This window comes from Protopterus annectens, chromosome 6.part0, assembly GCF_019279795.1.
Source record: "Protopterus annectens isolate FY-2018-M chromosome 6.part0, PAN1.0, whole genome shotgun sequence".
NCBI classification, from domain to species: Eukaryota; Metazoa; Chordata; order Ceratodontiformes; family Protopteridae; genus Protopterus; species Protopterus annectens.
This window is the reverse complement of record NC_056737.1, coordinates 269495580-269507406: the sequence shown is the minus strand read 5'-3', so window position 1 is coordinate 269507406 and position 11827 is coordinate 269495580. Positions and strand designations below refer to the sequence as shown.

Below are 11827 nucleotides of genomic sequence, written 5' to 3'. Positions count from 1 at the left end.
TACCAGAGCCATGAGCTCAAGCTCAATGCCAGGAAATGCATAGTTATCCCCTTTAGGAAAAAACATGTATCCATGAATTACTATATAGGTGGCAGTACACTAAACACCGAAAGTGTGATAGACTTAGGGACACAGGTGGACAGTGGTCTCACCTTCGATAACCACATTGCCACAACAATCAGGAAATCCTTCTATGTGGCACACCTCATCACTAAGGGCTTTTCATCCAGAAAAAAGGAGGTCATTGTCCCACTGTACTCATCCCTCATTAGACCCATTATAGAATACAATGCCCCGTTTGGTATGTACCTCTCAAGACATCTGCAACAACTGGAAATGCCGCAGAAATACTTCACTAAAAGAATCACAGGCCTAAAGCAGATTCCCTACGCTGACCGCCTTAAAAAACTCCAGCTATACTCTGTCGCATATCGTCTACTCAGAGGCGATCTCTGCTTAACATACAAGGCCATGTCAAACCCAGGGCTGTTGAACATACTACACTTAAAGAAATCCCAATCCCTCAGAGCAACACACTCCAGGGATCTAAACCTTGTCATCACAATAAACAAAACATGCAGGAGGGACAGGTTCCTGACCCAGAGACTCCCCAGACTCTGGAATAGATTGCCCATACATGTCAAGCAGAGTGCCTCTTTGGTCCTCTTCAAAAGGAACCTTGACGATTGGATGGGAGAAAGGAAATTCACCGCAGGGATCACGTCAGTCGCCCTGCTAGACAGGAGTCCAGGGAAGTAAATAGTGTGGGAAGAAATAGCCAGGGAATTGTTATGGCTAGGCTTGTATAGGCCCTAGGGCTGATAGCCTAGTACCAACATATGAATAAAATCAATGCAACCTTTGCAAAGTTTATTCTGTGTTGAATAGTGTTCAAGTAACATGTATTGTTCTAGAGATGAACATTTGTTTTGAACTGAGATTACTCAGGTTTATAGCAGTAATTTTGTCAAGTCTGTTTTTGTCCTTCATTCTTCTCTGCTTTCTTTACTCAGTGGCATTTTTCCAGTAGTGTTTCCACAACTGGAAACTAAGCACATTCATGCCAGTATCAGTACAACCTTTGTGTACTTTGGATCAGATTTTTTGCCATTTGGATGTTGAGGTAGGGACCCTACCTTAAAATCCAAATAGTACACTAATGGGAAAAAAATCTGTTCCAAAGTACACAATGCTGTAGTGATACTGGCATGAATGTGATGGTTTACAAATGCTGGTATATTTATGCGTGCTTCTGCTTAGTGTGTTTTTATTTTTCATGGTTAAAGATGTGAGATCTTGCATTATTTTGGTCTTAACTGTTCTAAGACGTGATGTCTTAAATGGCACATTCTTGTCGAAAGTACAGGGCCCTGGTTTTAAGTACCTTTTTAGGCACCTTTGCCAGGCCCAGACCTGGCAGTAGGACAGGGGTAGAACACGTCTAAAGTGGTGAATGCGAAATGCAAGTATCTACCATGATCCATGGCTATGGCACGTTTCGTGCTGTGCTTAAATAGGGTGTTCCACATTTTGACCATTTGTCACACATGGTCTGTGTTCCACATTGGCCTCTTAAGAGGTTGAGACCTATGACTAACAGCTTACTAACAAATTAATTTAGAAAGCTCATAAGATGGTTGAAATCCACCATGGTGGTGCAACGGTTAGCATTGTCGCCTCACAGCAAGAGGTTCTCCTGTTCGATTCTCGGCTGGAGCACCTTCTGTGTGGCGTCTGCATGTCCTCCCTGTGGCTGAGTGGCGTTTAAAGATATGCAAGTAGGTGCGTGCATGAATGGATGTGCCTTATTTGAAGGTTGGGCGTCAGGCTGGCAACTCCGCACCGTAAAAAGCCATTGCCAATCATTAGCGGACCGGAGCTCCGCTGTGGCAACCCCTAACTAGGAAAAGCAGGAAGACTTAATAGGATGGTTGAAATGTGCCATTTTTAATTCTACAATACTTTTTTTTACTGATTTAGTATGACTCATTTCTATTTACTATGGATATAAGTTAAAAATTGCTAACGCTGAATGTGACAGATCCTTTAATGAATGTTTTAAGACTCCAAATGATGAGGAACGTTGTGAGGTATGGGTTTTGTTGTAAACTTTCCTACATTTACGTGTGTTTTAAGTACCATCATATCTGAAATGCTGTTATTTACAAATAACTCCGCCCCTTTTTCTGTTGCTGTACGTGACGCAGTGAGATCCAGTCCCATTCGTTTTTCCGTCCGTAAGACTTAGCAAATAGCAATAAAAGAAAAAGAACGTTCTCTATAAGGAAATAGTTCAGTAGGGTGACAGCATTTAAAGAGCTTTTTACGACGAAAGGATTAAAGTAGTACCCATCGGCAAAAAAAGAGTTACGAATTAGCTTGACATTGATTGTAGAGATTTGTTTGCATGTGAAAATGAATCTGACTGGACCTACACGGAAATTTTGGTATAACTTTCCAAAACTACTGAAAGCTCTTTCGCTGCAACGAGGAAACCCATCCGCTTTTTGGGGCATTAGCGCCCCCAGGCGAGGGGGAGGAAAAGGTGCCGAGTTGGCCATATGTTTTTTGTTTTTTTTCTGGGCACAGTTAGCCATGGTGCTTGGCCATCTCAGAGGTACAGAAGGGGAACAAGCATTTGAGCCCCTCAACACTTTTTCGGGCATGGACGTTAGAGTTGTTCCGTCTTATCAGGGCCCTGGTAATAACGACTCTCGTTTAAATCGGGAATTGCCCATTCTACTCTGGTGGAATGCTGAACTTTTCCCTCACTTTCCCCATGATACAGAACGGATTGATTGTCCAACAAGCTCTTGCATGACCACCACAAATAAGAAAGTAAAACTGCACCGGAGGACAACAGCTATAATTTTTTATGGCACTGACTTTAGAGCTTATGAAGCTCCGTTACCCAGGTTGCCCCACCAAAGCTGGGCATTATTCCATGAGGAGTCCCCTATGAATAACTATATTCTTTCTCACAGGGTTGGTATTAGTCTGTTTAATTACACGGCAACTTTCCGAAGGGAATCTGACTATCCACTGTCTTTACAGTGGTTGCCTACTCTGCAGTACTTGTTAAAGCTACCTGTGCCTCTTGCAGAAAAGAATCGCTGGCGAAGAGAAGGTTATGCTGCAGTGTTGTATTTGCAGTCACACTGTGATGTGCCGTCGGACAGGGACCGTTATGTTAAGGAGTTTATGAAGTATATACAGGTACATTCTGTTTTCTCTTTCATTGGGGAATTTGATGTGAGGGTGCTAGTACACGTCAGTTGCTGAATTATATGCAGTCGAATAAATCTGCACTTTATTAGCATCCAAATGATGCTTCTTTCTTATTTTTTTCTTATTGACGAAAGCGCTTGACATTGGAGTGCTGTTGTGGATTTGTGGTTCGTGACTTTGTATGTTTTAAATAAACTTGTTTACTACTACAGTGATCGTAGGATATTGGCTGCAGAGTGTTTTTTTCTGTTATTTCTCTTATTAGAAAATTATTTACGCCATTATAAAATTAATAAAAACATAAAAAGAAAATTCTTTACTCTTTAATCTCACTTAGCGCGACCTATAATTATTTCTGAAGCGTTTCTTTCTCCTTTTGTGCATACTTTTGTAGTTTCTGCACATCATTTTGGCTTTCCCCGGAAGTGTCTTTTATATGTTGCAACAAGCTCATGTGGTTTAGTACAATAAATGGGTGAGTGGATAGACACATATTATAGACGAAACTTGAAAACTGCGGTTAAGGACCCACTGGCGATGGTATACTTGTTCTATTATGCAGCAAACATTAGAGGGGTATACATGGTGCATCTGTTATGGCATGGCTATGTGGCAAGAGCAAGTCCCTGGCCATGCTGTAGTAATCTGCTTCATGCTCATCCTATGTGCCTTATTTGGTTATTGTGAGGGTTAGGAGCCTCCAAACAGTGTCTTAAGTTAGCTTCTGTGTTTTCCAAATGATTCTGTCAAGTCATCTTGGAGGTTGGGAGCCAGCACAACCCCCCCCCCCCCACACACACACACTATTATAACTGTCCTCCTTGTCTGGAGTAATTTTGGGGAAAGGGATAAAGGGGGAATTCTAATCTTCTGTTTCTCCTCTCATTGCATTTATAAAATAGGCATCTGCCTTTTTTCAATTTGAATTTTGCAATTGTGTAATAATTAAATGTTTTGCTGTGTATTTGGCAAGTGATTACCAGAGTGACTCCTAGGAATGTTTTGCATATCTTTGGGTAAGGACTCCATGACAGATATACAGGAACTATAGACTGACACAATGATGTCCGTTATACAGATTCTCTTGGAAAGCCACAACCTGTTAAGTTTCAAAAAAATGATTTTTTTTTTTGTGCAGTTAAGTTTGCCCTCTTGCGCTCTCTTACTTATGTATAGTAACTCGCAGGTTGCACATCTTAAAAAAAAAAAATGAATGCCCTATTTCTAAGGCCGTGCAATCTTTTGTACTAATAATCATTGTTTGAATACTTTATTCCCATATGACTGTGCATTGCCTGAATACAGTTTCATAAAGATAAACACAAAATAAGAGCCAGGAACCAATAAATCAACCACAGATGGCAAAGCTGGAAGACCACGAACACGAAAATCAGCAGTGAACCAAACCAAAATAGCGTACAAATTTCTTTAATACACGCTTTCATCTCACGACTTCATCAGAATACATTTACTCTCACATACCTCATTCCTTAAATACACAACTAATTAAACAATTAACATACTTGTTAAAAAAATACTCGTTAAAAACAAATTTATTAAAAAGACAGTACTTAAATACCAAATAAATGGGACAATTTTCCTTGCTTATTGATGCCTAATTTTCTATATTTTAGAAAGCATTTAACATTAATGGCCTCATTTAAACCCGGAAATTTATCAGAATTTAATCTTACTTGCCATAATGTTTCTCTTTGTTCCAAATAATTTTTAAAATCACCAGCTCTATTGTCTGGTTCACATAATTCCAAAACAGAAAATATAAATTTCTTGAAACAAGGACACACCACAGAATGTTTATATAAAGCATTCTTGTCATCCTTACACTTTATACTATATAAATGTTCTTTAATACGAGTGCTTAAACTTCGTGTGGTCATTCCCACATAAAACGCTGGACATGCTGTACACATGCCAACGTACACCACCCCACAAGAATTACAGTTTGCAAAGCCTGGTACCTCAAGAATTCTTTCACTATTCACTATGGAAATACTGGAACCTACAGAAATATATCGGCATATTCTGCAATCCTGACAACAAAACATGCCTTTCCTATCAACATTAAATTTCTTTAAGTACCTTTATCTGCTCTTTTTTTTAAAAAAAATACAGTATTTAATTTGAGTGTTGAAGGAATTTTTATCTGAAGTTATTCTGCTCTTCAGTAACTTGAACTGAAGCTAGTGTTGGCTGAATTTTGTTATTTGCTAGTAATTACAGGTGTGGGGGTAGCCACATTCTTTGATTTCCTGTCCTTGCATATTTAAACTGGTGCATGTGAAATAATTCCTGCTTTAAAACTTCAGCTTGGCCAGCTAAGAACTTGGTTATATTCAACTGGACGTATAAGAGAATTTAAGTACCTTTATCTGCTCTTTTTTTTTTAAAAATACAGTATTTAATTTGAGTGTTGAAGGAATTTTTATCTGAAGTTATTCTGCTCTTCAGTAACTTGAACTGAAGCTAGTGTTGGCTGAATTTTGTTATTTGCTAGTAATTACAGGTGTGGGGGTAGCCACATTCTTTGATTTCCTGTCCTTGCATATTTAAACTGGTGCATGTGAAATAATTCCTGCTTTAAAACTTCAGCTTGGCCAGCTAAGAACTTGGTTATATTCAACTGGACTGATAAGAGAATTTAAGTACCTTTATCTGCTCTTTTTTTTTTAAAAATACAGTATTTAATTTGAGTGTTGAAGGAATTTTTATCTGAAGTTATTCTGCTCTTCAGTAACTTGAACTGAAGCTAGTGTTGGCTGAATTTTGTTATTTGCTAGTAATTACAGGTGTGGGGGTAGCCACATTCTTTGATTTCCTGTCCTTGCATATTTAAACTGGTGCATGTGAAATAATTCCTGCTTTAAAACTTCAACTTGGCCAGCTAAGAACTTGGTTATATTCAACTGGACGTATAAGAGAATTTAAGTACCTTTATCTGCTCTTTTTTTAAAAATACAGTATTTAATTTGAGTGTTGAAGGAATTTTTATCTGAAGTTATTCTGCTCTTCAGTAACTTGAACTGAAGCTAGTGTTGGCTGAATTTTGTTATTTGCTAGTAATTACAGGTGTGGGGTAGCCACATTCTTTGATTTCCTGTCCTTGCATATTTAAACTGGTGCATGTGAAATAATTCCTGCTTTAAAACTTCAGCTTGGCCAGCTAAGAACTTGGTTATATTCAACTGGACGTATAAGAGAATTTAAGTACCTTTATCTGCTCTTTTTTTTTTAAAAAATACAGTATTTAATTTGAGTGTTGAAGGAATTTTTATCTGAAGTTATTCTGCTCTTCAGTAACTTGAACTGATGCTAGTGTTGGCTGAATTTTGTTATTTGCTAGTAATTACAGGTGTGGGGGTAGCCACATTCTTTGATTTCCTGTCCTTGCATATTTAAACTGGTGCATGTGAAATAATTCCTGCTTTAAAACTTCAGCTTGGCCAGCTAAGAACTTGGTTATATTCAACTGGACGTATAAGAGAATTTAAGTACCTTTATCTGCTCTTTTTTTTAAAAAAATACAGTATTTAATTTGAGTGTTGAAGGAATTTTTATCTGAAGTTATTCTGCTCTTCAGTAACTTGAACTGAAGCTAGTGTTGGCTGAATTTTGTTATTTGCTAGTAATTACAGGTGTGGGGGTAGCCACATTCTTTGATTTCCTGTCCTTGCATATTTAAACTGGTGCATGTGAAATAATTCCTGCTTTAAAACTTCAGCTTGGCCAGCTAAGAACTTGGTTATATTCAACTGGACGATAAGAGAATTTAAGTACCTTTATCTGCTCTTTTTTTAAAAAAATACAGTATTTAATTTGAGTGTTGAAGGAATTTTTATCTGAAGTTATTCTGCTCTTCAGTAACTTGAACTGAAGCTAGTGTTGGCTGAATTTTGTTATTTGCTAGTAATTACAGGTGTGGGGTAGCCACATTCTTTGATTTCCTGTCCTTGCATATTTAAACTGGTGCATGTGAAATAATTCCTGCTTTAAAACTTCAGCTTGGCCAGCTAAGAACTTGGTTATATTCAACTGGACCATAAGAGAATTTAAGTACCTTTATCTGCTCTTTTTTTTTAAAAATACAGTATTTAATTTGAGTGTTGAAGGAATTTTTATCTGAAGTTATTCTGCTCTTCAGTAACTTGAACTGAAGCTAGTGTTGGCTGAATTTTGTTATTTGCTAGTAATTACAGGTGTGGGGGTAGCCACATTCTTTGATTTCCTGTCCTTGCATATTTAAACTGGTGCATGTGAAATAATTCTTGCTTTAAAACTTCAGCTTGGCCAGCTAAGAACTTGGTTATATTCAACTGGACGTATAAGAGAATTTAAGTACCTTTATCTGCTCTTTTTTTAAAAAAATACAGTATTTAATTTGAGTGTTGAAGGAATTTTTATCTGAAGTTATTCTGCTCTTCAGTAACTTGAACTGAAGCTAGTGTTGGCTGAATTTTGTTATTTGCTAGTAATTACAGGTGTGGGGGTAGCCACATTCTTTGATTTCCTGTCCTTGCATATTTAAACTGGTGCATGTGAAATAATTCCTGCTTTAAAACTTCAGCTTGGCCAGCTAAGAACTTGGTTATATTCAACTGGACGTATAAGAGAATTTAACTACCTTTATCTGCTCTTCTTTTTTTTTTAAATACAGTATTTAATTTGAGTGTTGAAGGAATTTTTATCTGAAGTTATTCTGCTCTTCAGTAACTTGAACTGAAGCTAGTGTTGGCTGAATTTTGTTATTTGCTAGTAATTACAGGTGTGGGGGTAGCCACATTCTTTGATTTCCTGTCCTTGCATATTTAAACTGGTGCATGTGAAATAATTCCTGCTTTAAATCTTCAGCTTGGCCAGCTAAGAACTTGGTTATATTCAACTGGACGTATAAGAGAATTTAAGTACCTTTATCTGCTCTTTTTTTTTTTTTAAAATACAGTATTTAATTTGAGTGTTGAAGGAATTTTTATCTGAAGTTATTCTGCTCTTCAGTAACTTGAACTGAAGCTAGTGTTGGCTGAATTTTGTTATTTGCTAGTAATTACAGGTGTGGGGGTAGCCACATTCTTTGATTTCCTGTCCTTGCATATTTAAACTGGTGCATGTGAAATAATTCCTGCTTTAAATCTTCAGCTTGGCCAGCTAAGAACTTGGTTATATTCAACTGGACGTATAAGAGAATTTAAGTACCTTTATCTGCTCTTTTTTTTTTTAAATACAGTATTTAATTTGAGTGTTGAAGGAATTTTTATCTGAAGGTATTCTGCTCTTCAGTTATTCCCACCCACCCGCCCTGTTTTTGTTTTGGTGTTAATCTTAGTGGCATTGAAACTGCCCGCCCTTCAGCCTGCCTCTGGGCCCATCTCATTTGCTCACTCAACTGAGTGCAGTGAGATCATATTCTGATTTCAGGCACTCCTACTGTGTACAAAGAGAGCATCTGGGAAATAGAAAAAAAAAAAATTAAGCTTATTTCCTGCCTTTCTTGTTAAGTGGTACAGACTATTTGTAGGCTTCTGAGCCCCCAAGCCCTTCTGTGTTTGAGGGAAGCCTTCTAGCTTGTTTTTTTCTTATACCTAGCCAGTTTTCTAGTTTCAGCACTCAAATCTGTTTCTTTGATCTCAGCACTTGTTCAGAAAAAAAAAAAAAAAAAAATTTTCATCTGCTTTTACTGTACTTGTGTTTTTACCTACTTCTTTTTACTTTTGCATCATCTTAAAATGCTCAATTGTATTTATTACTGCTTGGTGTAACTCATTCTAAGCCTTTTGGTTTAAACACTTGGGCTTCGGACCAGTTAGTTGTTTTGCACTGAGAGGGTTTGTGGTCTGCACTGTTGTGGCAGAACAGGTAGCTTACATCCTTCTAGGTTGAGAACTGCTGATTGAGGGCTCAGTGTCTGTTATTCTAAAAGTGTATTAATTCTGGTTTAAGCACTTGGGCTTTCAAGCCAGTTATTTTACATTAAGAGGGTTCTTGGTCTGCACTCTTGTGGGAGGAGAGGCTGGACTCTGCCCTTCTGAGCTGGGAATTTCTGGTTAAAGGCTTATAGTGCATGCATATCTGAACTGTTTCTTACTGAAGTTGGTGCGCCTTGTTTGCTGTGGCATAGACTGGATTTGGGCCTGCTGGATCTAGCTTTGTTTGTGTAACTTGAGCACTAATTCAGACATTCTCTAAAGTATTCAATGGTATTTATTACTGCTTGGTTGTAACTTGATTAAAGTGTAGCTATCATTCAAGTCTTTTGGATTAAGCACTTGGGCTTCAGACCAGTTTTACATTAGGAAGGTTTGTGGCAAGCACTGTGGTGGCAGGACAGTTAGCTTTCATCCTTCTAAGTTGGGAACTGCTGATTGAGAGCCCAGTGTCCAAGTGTATTAGTTCTGGTTTAGGCACTTGGGCTTCAGGCCAGTTATTTTACATTAAGAAGGTTCGTGGTCTGCACTCTTGTGGGAGAAGAGGCTGGACTCTGCCCTTCTGAGCTGGGAATTTCTGGTTAAAGGTTTATAGTGCCTGAATATTTGAACTGTATCTTACTGAAATTGGTTCACCTTGTTTGCTCTAGCATAGACTAGATCCAGGCCTGCTGAATCTAGCTTTGTTTATATGCTTGTTGTTTGTTTGCTTGTTATTTCCCTGGAAGCTAATTCCACCTAATACGCAACTTCTCAGCGCTTCTGTGGATCACTAGTGATATCTGCATTGCTTACTGTACTTATTTCCTTGTTTCACTTGAAAGAAAGTTACTGTTTGTCGTTTTGCATTTAGTTACTTGTAACACATTGCACTCAAGTTACCTGGCACTTGCTCACTAAAGCAATTATATAAGTCAGCACTAAAAATTAAAAGCACTACACCCTCACTCCCCACTGGCCCTTGTTTTCAATTAAGGAATTCCCAATATTATTCTAGCATGTCCAAAGGTCAGTTGTCAATCTTCTCTCCGGTCCAGCTGGTGAATCTGGGAATCTTGAGGCAATTTTATAACTGCCTCATGTACACAGACAACCCTCTCCTCCTCCCACATAACACAAATACTTGCGAGAGATGCAGCTATTTAGCCAAACTGGAGGCTGAGCTCTCTCAACTCAGGACTGGCAAGACCAGACAGGAGGAGAAGGCAACTACACACACCACAAAACTAGCCTCACATAATGCTACCACTCCACTGAATCAAACACATAAACACACAAAGACATACTCGGAGGCTCTGAGTAAAAATATACCTAAACAGCAGAGGCCTCCAAAGCAGACACCCAAACAACTGCTACCTCAAGACACCCCACAAGCAACACATAAACCACAAAAGCAGTGTGCAAAGCAGTCACAGCCCTTAAGGCCAAATACAACACCAAACATACTTGTCATAGGTGACTCCATAGTCAGACACACTGACGTCCCACTCACCAGGCTGAACAAGGAGAGGGTCACAGTAAGCTGCCTATCGGGCGCTAGAATCCGCCACATAACACAAGCACTCGGGTCACTCCACGGCAAGTACAAATATGACACAGTCATTGTCCATGCTGGTGTGAACGACCTGAGACGTACCTCCCTGGACTACATGAAAAGAGACATAGAGGAGCTCTCTGATTATGTAGCCCAGGCAGGTATGACCCTAACCCTGAGCAGTATCCTTCCTTCACCAAGAATGATGCCACAATATAGAGACAAGATGATCAGCTTTAACAATTGGCTTAATGTCTGGTGTCATTCAAAGGGGATCCAGTGTCTGTCTGCCTGGGATGACATGCTTGACAAGCCACGCTGCTTCGCAAGGGACGGCTTGCACCTGTCACCCCTGGGATTCCGGATATTGGCTAAGGCTCTTGCCACCCCCATAGTGCCTTTTTAGGCAAGGCTCAAATTCTAAACCTACCACCCTAGAAAACAAAAAATGGGAAGAAACTGAGGGTAATGCTGCTCAATGCCAGAAGTCTAAATCTCAAAATGCACGCACTCGAGGCTCTTCTCAGTATGGAGAACATCGATGTCTGTGCTGTAACTGAAATCTGGTTCAAGGCTCCTGAGAGCACCCCGGCACTATTAGGTTTTACCTCATATCATGCGTTCCAGCCCCAAAACCCGGACCACGCCACAAAAGGAGGGGGTGTATCCATATTCATAAAGGATACCCACACCTCCAGGTTGGTGGCAACGCATAAGCTCGGAAACCATCCAGGTGCAACTAACCATAGGCAAAACTGCTCTACAAATTGTAGCATGCTACAGGCCACCCTATCAAACTCAGGAACCCCACACAGCCTTCCTGAAGACACTGGAGGGTATAAATGTATCTCCAAACACCATCATATTGGGTGACTTCAACTACCCGAATATAGACTGGGAACATTACTCAAGCCCTAACTTTCTAGCCCAACGGTTCCTGGAGTTCATAAATTCAAATGCCATGGAACAGCTAGTCACTGTTCCCACGAGAGGAGAAAATATACTAGATCTCATTGTCACAAACATGGGGACAAAATGCTCCACACCGAAGTATATCCCTCATTGGTGAGATCTGATCATAAACTAATCTCTGGAAATCCACATCCCGCCCCACCCCAAACAAAAAGAC

At 39.3% G+C, this 11827-nt stretch overlaps 1 protein-coding gene across 1 annotated transcript in view; it reads left to right on the top strand.

Annotated features, from left to right (window-relative positions):
* Nucleotides 1-2254: 2254 nt before the first annotated feature.
* FUT11 (fucosyltransferase 11) overlaps nucleotides 2255-11827 on the top strand; it is a 304357-nt gene continuing 294784 nt past the window's right edge. Inside the window, exon 1 of the mRNA XM_044074021.1 lies at nucleotides 2255-3216. Coding sequence (XP_043929956.1) covers nucleotides 2416-3216 — 801 coding nt within the window. The 5' untranslated portion in view covers nucleotides 2255-2415. The remainder of the gene's footprint in view (nucleotides 3217-11827) is intronic.